Source organism: Camelus dromedarius, chromosome 21 (genome assembly GCF_036321535.1).
Source record: "Camelus dromedarius isolate mCamDro1 chromosome 21, mCamDro1.pat, whole genome shotgun sequence".
NCBI lineage: Eukaryota > Metazoa > Chordata > Mammalia > Artiodactyla > Camelidae > Camelus > Camelus dromedarius.
Window position 1 is genome coordinate 31694283 of NC_087456.1, and position 13076 is coordinate 31707358.

The 13076-nt window shown below is 42.4% G+C and overlaps 1 protein-coding gene and 1 long non-coding RNA gene across 2 annotated transcripts in view; one reads left to right on the forward strand and one right to left on the reverse strand.

The window, feature by feature from the left end:
• LOC105097306 (uncharacterized) overlaps positions 1–13076 on the reverse strand; it is a 329784-nt gene that overhangs the window by 171470 nt on the left and 145238 nt on the right. The gene's annotated exons all lie outside the window — the stretch shown is intronic.
• Positions 1033–5258, forward strand: RGS1 (regulator of G protein signaling 1). Its single transcript, XM_010989830.3, has 5 exons — positions 1033–1247; positions 1617–1697; positions 2108–2169; positions 3524–3687; positions 4410–5258. Exons 1-5 carry the CDS (start codon positions 1111–1113, stop codon positions 4593–4595), a joined length of 630 nt encoding a protein of 209 aa, XP_010988132.1. The 5' UTR covers positions 1033–1110; the 3' UTR covers positions 4596–5258.

Consider the following 13076-nt stretch of genomic DNA (forward strand, 5'->3'; position numbering starts at 1 on the left):
GGACACTCAATAAATAAACCATACTCTATATACAAACTCTGTAAGAGCTTATATTGTATCAGCTCCTATATCATGATCAGTGATTAGTCATCCAATTCCCTGGGGTTTTATTTTAACCCTTAATCATAATTAAAGCTAGACTGTATCTCTCCAGAGATCCTGCTGAAATCTGGAAGATCACCTAAGAAGCACACTACTGCCTGTCCAATTATACTCTTATTTTACCAAGAGCAGTTTTTCTTTGGATATTGTGCAATTCTTTCATATCAGTATATTTACATATTAGGTCACAATTTTGTGTTAACTGTGCTTTTGCTTATAGTTCTGTTTTAAATTTTACTCTATTCTTACCCTAAGCAGTAATACACTAAAAAAATCCCAGTTTGATATATTAGTTATATTCCAAATACATATTAAAATCCAAGTACTGCTTAAAAACATTTGTATCTCAGCAGTAGAATGCCCAGTACACACCACGGAAAAGACTAAATGGAAATTTCTTGCCATGGAAATAAGGGATGAGGTTTGGAGAAGGGGAAAGTTAAAATAACTTCTCAGCACTCTCCTTCCTACCAGATATATGCACAAATAAACAAAAAAGTATGTGTCTACATTGCTTCCTGAAAGGAAAAGAAATACCTCTTTTTGAAAATACTGTGATCAGAAGAATTTTACAGTCAAGGACTATTCAAACCATTGAGGGGATCCAGCTCTAATACTGAGTTTCTATGCGATAACAATAAATACCCCAAATGAAACATTTTATTGCAATATACATTTTTTTATGAAAAAAAAAAGTCCCCTAGAACCAAAGACTGATGCTGCTGAGGCCTTAGCGGTGCGTGTGGGGCTTCTGTAGGTTTAATGTTCTTTCTTTCTATCTAATCAAGTGACCCAGTCTCATCTAGTTAAGTTTCAACCACAAAACATCACTGTGTGCTTTTTTTTTTTTCAAGATACACGTCACGACACACCAAGAAAGGGGGAACTTCCAGTGTCTGTGGTAACATCACTTGATAAACAGACTCGTCTGAACAGCCAGGGCCTGGGAGCCGTCACTATATAAAGCAGCAGAGATGTGCACTAGCAGACATTTGCCTCTTGGGGACTATGCGAGCAGGGGCCACCTCCGCGCTGAGGCTGGATGCAATGCCAGGCATGTTCTTCTCTGCGAGTCCAAAGGAATTGAAAGGAACTGATCACTCCCTTCTAGAGGACAAGACGCAAAAAAGGAGGCCAAAGACTTTGTAAGTTCACTCAGTGTCTTGCTTTGTGGATTTTGACTTGGATGATCTTTCACAGCAGAAGGACTGAGAATGAATGGAAGAAAATCTGGGTCTTTAGTTTAGCTGGATCTGAGCAATAACCTGTTGTGAATTATAAGTATATTCAGTTTTACTTAAAAATGAATCATGATATGGCATTAAATGAGGTGGGAATTCTTCCAGATCTGGGCTCAGAAAAATTGGCTCAATCTTAGTAACTGCAGAATGTTGCATCAACTAGGTTTATTCTGCCTTATTCCTTGGAGATGTTTATTTCATGCTCTTTTCTTTTTACAAGTAAAATGTCTTCTACTGAGGAAATATGAGTACTCACTTCTGTATCTTTCGTAGTGGGATGGATGTGAAAGCGTACCTGAGATCTATGCTCCCACATCTGGAATCTGGAATGAAACCTTCCAAGTCCAAGGACATGTATGTACACGAATACACTGAACTATCAGTATAAAAGCCCTACGTGTTAGTTCTATAGTCTATATTCTAGCAAGACTAATACTACACATAATGGATTTTATTTCTTTTAAGTAAAAACCTAATAAGATTAAACTACATTAGTAACAATGTAAACTGAATACAAATGTGTGTGCATATATTTGCTATTTATTATACCGTTGGAGTATATTTGGATTTTTTCACATTTTACTGGCAGATATTTTCAAAACTATAGTAGTCTAAGGAAATTTTTGTTTTCTTACAAATTTTAATAAAATTTATTGGAACTAGAGTCTTAGTGAAGTTATCAAAATGCAGCAGCCATTCTGATTTCACTTGTGCTTGTACAGAAAAAATACTTTACTAATTTATGTAAATCTTGTCCCCTGCAGACTCTCTGTCGATGAAGTAATGCAGTGGTCTCAGTCTCTGGAAAAACTTCTTGCTAACCAAAGTAAGTACAGTTTAACTGCTGAATGTCTCTGGGTTTATCTCAATGTGCTAACAGATTGAATGGTTTCATTAAAACACAGTATTCTGGATGGGAGAGCGTGTGAAAAGTTGTACTCAAGTCTTTCTGTAGCACTAATAGCTTTAGCACAAACGCCTCACAGTGGTGTTGTGTGGGCTTAGCACTCAGTTCGGCCAGCCCTTTAGACAATCTGCCAAGAGACGTAGGTGTTTCCATGGATCATTAGAGAAGCAAAACTTAAAATTCTGCTGGTGTTCCGAAGTTTAAAGTTTTTAAAAGTAAACCACACATCTCAAAATGTGAACGGCTATTCTGAGAGCTACCCCAGGAATGTATTTTTGTAGCACTGGATGTAAGGGGTAGGATTCCACTCCATCAGTTCATTATTTTTTCATTCATTCATGCGTTGTCACTCATTCAGCCCACTTTTATGTGGAGGCATTTTAGAAGCACTAAGGATACAAAAACAAAGACACAGTGCTTTACGGCCTTGAAGGTAGCTGAGACACAGCATATAACTGTACGATGCACAACATGACACATGTTCTAACACAGATACAATAAAAAGACTTCAACACAGTGTCTTGTGGGTAGTTTCCGGTGAGAAAAGATAAAACATGAAATCAGCTTGCTTTAACCTCATCACAGACATTGTGGTTCTGTCGGGATTGGGACCCCAGCAGATGGGCAGCTTGTCCCAATCCCAGGGTGAGCGGACCCCCCCCCCCCCCCTGACAGTCACCCTACAGAGCCTACAGAGCTTGGTTTCAAGTAGTGCAACCTGGTTCCTCCACTTTTTATCTGACTTAGATTCAGCCAAACAAATAATGCTACAGAGTGGCCCACTGGAAAGTCTCAGGAACAGTAGCAAACACAATCAGGCCATTGCAGTAGGTAATACATAGGCCTCATGTCTTCCGACTGATGTGAACCGGATGGAGACATTATACATGTTAACGAGTAACATGGTGTTAATGCCTTCGTCAGCGTGTTTGATTCCCTAAGATACCCTGCACTCTGGCTAAGAGTCGGTATTAGAAGAAAAGAGACTGCAGAGCAGAATTTTAGTTTAATGAGCAGCTGGAAGTACAGCACAGTTTTTTGGCCACCACTGAGCAGCTGTGTAACTGCAGACAAGTTAGTCTGATCCCAAATAAACTACAAATGAAGGAATCTCTCAGGCCTCCCCATCTCTTTGAACTATGACACAGATATTTCAGCAGCCATCTTACCTTTGTATGCCGAGAATGCAAGAGTATTTTTCCTGCAAAATTCTTCAAGGTATACATTTATTGGCTCAATTAATTTATCTCACTCCTCGCCCTTTTTTTTTTAGCTGGTCAAGATGTCTTTGGAAATTTCCTAAAGTCTGAGTTTAGTGAGGAGAATATTGAGTTCTGGCTGGCATGTGAAGACTATAAAAAAACGGAGTCTGATCTTCTGCACTGCAAAGCAGAGAAAATATATAAAGCATTTGTGCAGTCAGATGCTGCCAAACAAGTGAGTATCAAGTTCATTACCCTCAGTTTCTATGTAAAGGCACTTAGATACAGAGCAACATTGAACATTCTAGCAAGGTGACATCCTTTCTGAGTATCACCATTTTTCACTGCTAGATATTTAGGTGTACTCATACAGTTCAGTGCAATGATAATCTAGTTTTCCACGTTTGTGAAAAGACTGGATGAAAGATTGGCTTTGTAAAACAAGCTAATGTGAAGGGGGGAGGAATACCGGTGTCAGTGACTAGAATTGCATATTAGGGGGTCTCAGATTAGGATAAAATGCAGATTAATGCAATAACGGATTGCATCAGCAAAAATGTCTCCACCTAGTAGTAGCGCCCAGCTTCCAGCTAAACATTCCTGCTTCAAGCAGCAACTAGCTGCACAAAGTGTCCCCTCCTCCTGTAAATCTTAAATGTGAGCATCACTGTTTTGATGCATGTATCGCCCTTGTATAAATATTTAAATTTTCCATATCTGCCTCTTTGGCATCTCCCAAATATACTGTGAGTTAACTTGGAGCAAGGATATTTTTGCTTTTTTGTGATGTTTCTTTTTCACTCCTCCACACCTAGTGTAAGGCATTCAAGAGATATTTGGGCTGATTTAAATGAGGGCCTAAAGCCACTGTCTTGAGTTGCTTCAAAAACAACAGTAACAGCAGAAAGTGTGCAATAAATTGGAAGTACATGTGAACTAATGAGGATTTCTTTTCAGATCAATATTGACTTTCGCACTCGAGAATCGACAGCCAAGAAGATTAAAGCACCAACGCCCACGTGTTTTGATGAAGCCCAAAAAGTCATATACACTCTTATGGAAAAGGACTCCTATCCTAGGTTCCTCAAATCAAATACATACTTAAATCTTCTGAATGACCTTCAGGCCAATAGTCTAAAGTGACTGGTTCCCCACTGGAAGGACTCACAGAGACGTGAGGCACAGAAGGAATGTACCAGGACAGTGCCCCGTGGGACACTTTGGCCTTTCTGGATGGCTCACAGGCCCAGGGGAAGAACTACGGATTCAGAACGGATTAACACAGAGGTCATCCAGGCTCCGGGCTAAGGAAGCATGAGGTGAGAACAGAGATGGTGGAAGGATACCTGAAACTGTCCTGAAATGCAGTGGCCCTGTGCATTAGAAAGTCCCTGGGAACTGAGAAGGCTGGTAACTCCATCTGCACAGAAACTGTGAATAAAGGTTTTGAAACTGATTAGAATATGCTATAAGCTTCAAGGTCAACTGACATTTATGCTGCATATTGTCGTACAGAGATTGCATCGAGCTGCTGAAATCTCTTTTACTTGGATGACTATTGGAAAAGCATGTGTTTGAAAAACACCATTGCTGTTATTGATACAGTGTTTTTCCATGTTGTTTTGTTTTGTTGATTGAAAGAGCTGAAGAGGAGAACAATGTATTTATCTTAAGCTATTGCCTTAAAATTGGGAAGCCAGACTGTATTTGTAAATTAAATTATCACAGTGCCAATAATAAATGTGAGTTTTGTATTAAAAAATATAGAAGCAATTTCTATTTGTATTTCCTTGCCATCTATAAAATCTGACATTTATTTTTCAGATTTAACAATTTAAGTAATTCTACTTTCTATCATCATTGTTGATGAAAATTATCATCCAACTAATCTGATAATTTTATGTATTAAGTGTATGTATTGGACAAATTCATTAGTTTTGTCTCTGCCAGCATAACACATAAAGATCAAACCAATATAACATGCTCTCATGTAGTCAAGCTTCAAACTGATGAGAAATTTAAGAAGTCTTCTAAAAAGGGATGGAAATTTTATTTCAAGAAGTAATTTAATTAACAACTAATAATTTATTGCGATTTAAAGTTTACAAAACCCAGAGTATTTTCTCATTAATTTTCATAGCTGTCCTGTGAAATCTGAGACTAAGGAAGATTAAATCACTAGTTTCCAAATTTAGCTATCAAAACTGCCTAGAATGTTAAAAAAAAAGACCAATTTCAGGGCCCTACCCCAGACTGACTGAATCAGAATTCCCAAGGGATACAGCACGAGAATGTGTATTTTAAAAGGAAACGCCAGGTGATTCTGAAGATGCTCTGGTGTCTCACTACCGGGGATTACACATAAATCTGACTGCACAACCTGGGCGCCGTCTACTACGCAACACTGCCCCCCACTGGCCAGAAGACATTTCCCAAATCACCCAAATCTTCAACAGTCCTAAGTGTCACCTAACCAGGAACGTAAGACTGCTCAGTAGGTGAGAGCAGAAGATAGTCAAGGTGATGACAACGACAACCCCAGCAGAGCCAGTAGGGGTGTGCCCTCCCAGGTGCCTGTGCCCTGCACATTACAGATAACCAGCCATCCTCACACCACAGTGAACACTGCAGGCACTCTCAGCACAGGCTTGTCCAGTCCCCAGGCACACAGCAATGGTAAGGGGCAATGGGGAGACAGGATTAAAAAGTATACATTTCAGTTTCCATGGGACAAAATCCAAGTCGTCTCTATTGTAACCTTAATCCCACGATTCAGCAGGTCGTATAGTAACGGAAGCTTCGGAAGGGAGCCTAGCTAGCTTCACCGTCGTCGCCGTCGTCAGGTGCTTCTTCCCCTCACCCTTTCCTTCTCCAGATTCCATCCGTCCTCCCCCTACAAGCATGTGCGCAGCTGGCACGCCTCGCGCCCTCATGCTGTCACGCCTGCCCTAGCCTACACGCTCACTGCCTGCTAAGTCATGTGATTTGCTTTCCTTCTTTCCAGCCTCTTCTCTTCCATCCTTTGAATAGCCACAAATGTCACCTTCTCCAACACAGATTTGGCCTTGTCATTTCCCATGACATACAACATAACGTTCAAATTTCCAGAATCCAAAACTCTCCCAGGATTACTCCCCTGCAGGCACCCCTCCCCCCCTACACAGCACACTGGATTAACTGCCTTTTCTTGGAGAAGCCCTTGTCTTCACTGTCTCCAGGCCTTTGGTTAACCTACGATCTAAAATCCTTTTTTCTATCTTCTTCCAGTTTTCAAAGTCCAATGAATTCCTCAAGGCCCAGGTAGAATTCCTTTCCACAAAGGGTTTCTAACACCTTTTACCACCGTGCAGCTATTCTGAATGTCTAACGGAGGTGATCTGAGGCCATATAAATACAAGGCACTCTGCTCCCATTTCTAGTCCTACTGCCACATTCAGAAGTAAGGGTTCACCTAGCCCTTCTCCTCCTGTCAGGCTCACAAGCAGAGTCAGATGTCTAGGGCCCACGCAGCTGAGTATGTACCATGTCAAAGCGCTTAGGGACACTCCAACTGACCCTCCCTTATGTCACCCAAGAGAACAACCAACTTCCCACTTCTCAAGTGAAAGATGTAAGCCTCCTAAAAAAGCCTTTGACTCCAAGGTTTCTTAGCAGAAAAATACTTACCAAAATAACTAGGCATTTTAATAGACATTCCATTTGTTCATCCAGGAAAAGTATTTACTTTTGTTATACATTTAATATGAATTTTTATTTGTTATAATGTTAGCTGGATGATTTTCTCCTTTTTTTCCCCAGAGGATAGAGATAATTGGGGTGGATCTTGAAGAATAAATAAAACCCAACCAGGGTAGAAAGGAGGTGAGAACATTTCAGGTGCAGGGAAAAGTCTGTAAGAGAATCAGGAAATCAGGAAAAAAAAAAATACTCTGTTCAGACTCGCAGACATAGTAAACAATCCTATGGTTACCGGGAAAAGGGGGTGGGAAGGGATAAATTTGGGAGTCTGAGATCCACAAATGTTAGCCATTATATATAAAAATAGATTTTTTAAAAAGTTTCTGCTATATAGCACAGGGAACTATGTTCAATATCTTATAATAATCTTTAATAAAAAATATGAAAACAAATATATGTGTGCATATGCATCACTGGGACACTATGCTGTACACAAGAAATTGACACATTGTAACTGATGGTACTTCAATTAAAAAAAATACTCTGTTCAGCAATGGTGATTTATTTAGCACGGCTGGAATACATGGGGGAAAAGAGCGTATAAAGAGGGAAAAGTAAAAAGGTAGTTTAGGGGACACTCTGAGAAGAGACACAGTCTATTCCAAAGAGGGTAAGTTTATCTTTTATATGACAGGCAACTACTGAAGTGTTAAGTAAATAAAAAAAAGACATAACTGTGAGCTAGATGCACAAGTCACGTGTTTGGTCCACACCAGAACTCTTTGGGATAAACACTCTCAACCTCATTTTATTGATCAACAAATGCAGAAAGCGAAAGGGGAAGCAATTTCTCTAAGGACACATAACTAGTGAGTAGCAGGCCCAGGATTTCAACGCAGGACGTATGTCTCCAAAGACCCTTCTCTTGTGCTTCGTCCTGAAAGTGACATGACCGCCCTGTGTTTTCAGAAGTTAGTTCTGGGTTTAGCGTGGAAGGAAGTGTACAAAGGAAGACATAGCTGAGGAAGGAAAGTATAAAGCCCAGCAGGAGGGAATCAGGGCCTGAGATGGGGTGGAAACCCAGGCAATGGGAAGGACAGGGTGAACAGACAGGACTTGGTGAGTGATGCACTGGGAGGAATAATTAAACGAGAAATACAGGATACCTCTGGGGTGTCCAGCCTGGGCCCTCACAACCACAGCACAGCCCTTTCTGGCTGAATTTTAAACATACCATTTTTGAGGTCCTTCAGTTACAAATGTGCATCAAACAGTGTGGGAACGGAAGAGCTGGCACTGCAGAAGATGAGGCACATGCTTTTCAAAGGTTCCACGTGCAAAATAAATGATGTAGTGCTTTCAACAGATAACAGCTTACTCATAATTCCCTTACAAAGGAAACATTCCACATGTTTTCCTTCAAAGCTCACTTTCCTCTTGGACAAAAGCAGAGGCTTGCAAGCCAGCATCCAGGCTGAGAACAAAAACCAAGGACCAAAAGACTCAACAGATTTGCAGCAGGAAACTGCTCTATGGTTGAGAGCACTGTTTAAAGATGGGAGACCAAACTGGAGTCTAGGTGAGAGACCGGCAAAGCAGCTGTCAAACAGAAACAGAAACTTCCAAGACATTCCCAGCACCAGACAGCAGGAGACAGTGTGATGCAACCAGCGCTGGGGGCAGGTCTTCTGCCTCCTTACAAGGCAGGCCTGGCCATGAGCTTGACAGCAGGTCTGCGTGAGCAGTGGAATGTTCTAGTGTCCACTTCTCGGCAACAGAGACAAAAAAGAGGACAGGAAACCTGAAGGAAGCCAGTTAGTCTCTTGGCACATTTTCCCATTCAATCATTCTTACCTTAACTGCTCAAAATAGGTGGTTATTTTTAATCTTTTATTTCTGGATAGAGAAAAGGAAAGACAGCAATACCGTGGATTTCAGATATTCTCCCACCTGCCCCCTCCAAACTGTCTGCTGCTCTTTCAAACCTAGAAGGTGCAAATTCAGGGGGCTGGGTGTAAATCAGTCAGACTGGCCTGCTCTCCACTGGTCTTACCTTCTAACCTCTGCCTTGAACCCCTCAGCTTGAATCAGCTGTAAAAACTGTATTTCTAGTCCAGTGCTTTTTTCTTAAATCTGTTAATTCAGTTTACAAATGACCCACCGTGAACAAGGAGTTGGGAGAACAGGTTCCCATATTGAGAACTCAATCAGATGCTTCCTAGAATGCTTATCTGGCATGATTTTGACTAGAATGATTGTAACTCACACTACCTATGGGGTGATTAAAGTGCCAAAGCTGAGGGGGAGAAGCACAACACGTTCCTTGCTCAGGGGTTACGTAGCCCATCTTCAGAACTCGAGGCTCCACTGCACACCCCTGGAAGAGTCTAGGGGACCGCCTCCTTGATAGACTCTCCAATGAGTGACACCTGTTAGGTGCCAAAAGCTGTGCTCAGTGCCAGGGAGACAGAGGACCAAGATACTGCCCTCAGTTAGTGAGAGGCTCACATACTCTTGGGGGAAAAAAAGGCAGAAAGAATTGCAATCAAACAGACTAAGCCTCCTGAGAGAGGTGCAGAGGAGAATCAGAAAGATTGTCTGAGAGATGGCTTCTCCTGAGGCTCTTTCCAGGTCCCTGGGGAAAAGCCACGTGGGACTGGTGGCCCGTCCTCCCCTTCATGGGAAAGACTGCAGTGGCAAGCTGCCGAGGCGCTGTTATGTCACCACCACGTGCAGCTTCCTTGGGCTTCAAGTCACATCAAGTGTGTCTCCTTTAGCGAGCTCTCGCCTCCAGCACCACGGACTCAGGCGGGTGCCACGTGCTCCTTTCCCAGGCGCCTGTTCAAGAGGGAGCGGCGAAAGCCGCCCACACCTGCCCCCTCACGGGATGCTGCGAGGCGAAGCCACCACAGATGTCCTGCCCTTCTGCTCCTGTGGCATCAAGGGGTCTGTCCCAGCCTCCTCTCAGCAGACAGAGCTCAGTGGAGAGAACAGCAAGTCCAGTGTGGCTTCAGAGAAGTGACAGACGCCCAAGAAAATGCGGATTAAATGCAAAGTAACCCAGGTTACATCTTCAACTGGTATCACTGGATTCCCTACAAGCTCTGAAAAGCATAAATAAATGTAAAGTCTGCCATTATTGGGCTGCAAAAGGGCTGGAATAAGTCTGCCTTCCTACTTACTAACATTACTCTGCTCACATTGATGTCTTTTTGCTTTTGATCATTATATTGTCCCCAGATAATGACTTCTTTTTCTCTTTCATTGCAGGAGGGTGTAACGGAGTCTGCTTACAGGCTCACCAATCTTAGGCCCTCTCCCTGGGCACCAGGAAAATGACATTTCCCAGCCCCACTTACAGCAAGTGGCAAATACAGAACTTTCTATGAGTGTTTCTATACAATCAGTTTTTGGGTACAGATGTCTCAGTAGCTTTTTTACTAGAATTTTTTTTTCTTGAACTGCAATTTGATATTTTACCTTGACTTATTAGGGCCACAAAACTGAGTTCTGTGTGGTGAGCAGAAGGGAGGGCACCGGTCCCAGGGCTGCCAATAAGGCATCCAGAAGGCCGCCCTCTTCCCCACATGCACTGCTGGAAGCAAAGGGCTCTGACACTGCAAAGCCACGTGGAGAAACTGCCACACTCGGAAGACTGACACTTGTGTGAGTGAAAACTAAATGCCTCTAAGATCTGGGGGTGATTTGTCAGAGTAACTGGGAGGGGTATCCTGATAAATAAAAAGACGCTGATATATATTTAAGTTTCTTTCAAAAAGAAATGATTCTTCTTTCATCTCTAAAGACAGGCGGAGCCATCCTGGAAAAAACCAGGGTGATGTCTTGGTCATAGCGCCCTGTTACTTAGTTTCCACATTAGGCAAAGGTTATCTCTCCGACCTTGTGATGTTCTTCCAGATAGAGCTGCCTGGAAGAGAGGATGTAAGCTACAGACGAGAACAAAATGTGAAAAGCTTCCTTCAGATGCAACTGAGAATAGAAAAATGCCAAAAACAACACAGAAAAGGGAGGTGAGGGCTAAGCAGGGAAAGAACAAATGATGGAAAATTTTGCAACTGATGAAAACGTTAAGTGAAAATGAGCTGGCTGGGCTGCCTGTATTTCCCGCTCACTGGCTTTGACTCTATTTAGGGCGACATATGATAGATATTGACACAAATGCTCTGAGGTTTAAACTGGCCAATCACCAAGTAAAATCATGATTTCAAGCAAGCGTGCTGGGACAGAGGGGGCGACACTAACCATTTTGAGAACTTGGTTCATCTTGCTTGGTATCCTGCATTATTTTTTTCAACATTTTAAAAATATTCAGCGTCTCTGGGTAATGCTAGATACCATCTGCTAAATGAATCCTTCGAGGTTCATGAGATTAAAATGACAACTTGGCTAACTGCTGACTCATATCCTAGGTATTTCCACTATTATGAAACTGCTACTTCACGGAAGGATCTCTGCTTACTAGTAATAGTAATGGTAAAAATAAAGAATGCAGAGTTCTGTTTTCTGAAGGTTCAGTTCCTGGGTTAGGTTCTGACAAAGCTGCCTGCAGCAGGAGGTGAATCATCAAGAGGAGAAGGTTCACCTGACTTCCTAACAGGAGGAAGCGGAGCGGGAAAGGCAGGGAAGAAAAGCAGCAGCAGGAGGACCACTGCCCCTGGAGCTGGGCTGTCGAGAAGCAGGGCAGATGCAGGCTGGGGCTGGGCTGTTGAGAAGCTGGCAGATGCAGAATGGGGCTGGGGGAGAGCCGCCAGACAGAGCAGCTGCCCAGAGGGTCACTGCTGACAGGGACGTGAAGCCCCTTCCCTTGAATGATCAAAGGTCCTCACTTGGAAAACAGGCTAAGGATCAGGACTAGGAGGGACAACGCAAAGAGGCAAAGAAGAAGAAAAAGAAAAAACAGACAAAGGGTATTAAAACAAGGGCTGAACAGGACGAGGATGAGGACAGGGCAGGATCATGAGAACACCGGCGAGGGGACATGAGATGAGCCCTGTGACGTGCAGGCTCCCCCCGAGGAGCCATCTGAGATGTCCAGCTGCAGACAGAACACCTGGAGCATCATTTTAACTTACTGGTCAAAGATTTGTGGTCAAGTCTGTTGAATTCCAAACCTGCCTTATCTCAAGCTGATGGGAAGCTTCTGGTTCTAATCTGGCAGCAAGAGGACAGGAACTGAAGCAAGGGAAGCAAGGAAGGGAGGAAGAGGGAGACCAAAATAGGAAGCAAGGAGGAAACCCAATCACCTGCCCTCCCTACCCATATCATGAATGCAATGATGGTCTGATACAAGGGTGACAAAACCAGCCCTGGGAGCAAACAGCACGTACAGATGCCTGGTTTCCTTCTTCTCTACTTTCTTCTCTCTTTGAGTCCCTAGGCCTCAGAGTTTAGAAACCACCTTGAGGTGGGTGTGGGTTTAAAATCTAAACTTGATTTTTATTGTTATTTCCATTTATTAATCAACTCCATGTATTTGTATTTATCACAAAAAAATCTTAAGTTTCAGCTGAAACAATAAGAAAAACTCAAAATGGATTCTTGATGCCCTCTTTCAAAGAACTCAATGCACATAGTCTAATCTTTACATAAGAATTTATTAAGTGTGTCATAAGTAAGGCACCTTAAGAAGCGTATTAAAAGAAAATCACAGAACAAATGTTTCTGGAATCAAAAGTATATTAGATAAGGTCAATTCCACCTGTATTAACAAGGGAAAAAGACAAAATCTCAGTGGCTTAAGTAAAGAAGTTTATTTCTCAGTCACAGAAAGTCTAATTTTTGTTTGTTTGTTTTGTTGGCCAGGAGGATTAGAGAAGTTCTGCTCCGGACCTGGCATTCCAAGACCTGCCTGGCACTCCCAGCGTGTGCTCACATGGTACCCTGGCCGTCAGTATCCAGCTGGCAAGTGAAGAAAGAAACCTATGG

Coding starts and splice junctions, on each gene's coding strand:
- RGS1 (XM_010989830.3), top strand. CDS start 1,111: ATGCGAGCAGGGGCCACCTCCGCGCTGAGGCTGGATGCAATGCCAGGC. Junction 1,698..2,107: donor CCTTCCAAGTCCAAGGACAT/GTATGTACACGA, acceptor TGTCCCCTGCAG/ACTCTCTGTCGATGAAGTAA. Junction 2,170..3,523: donor AAAACTTCTTGCTAACCAAA/GTAAGTACAGTT, acceptor TTTTTTTTTTAG/CTGGTCAAGATGTCTTTGGA.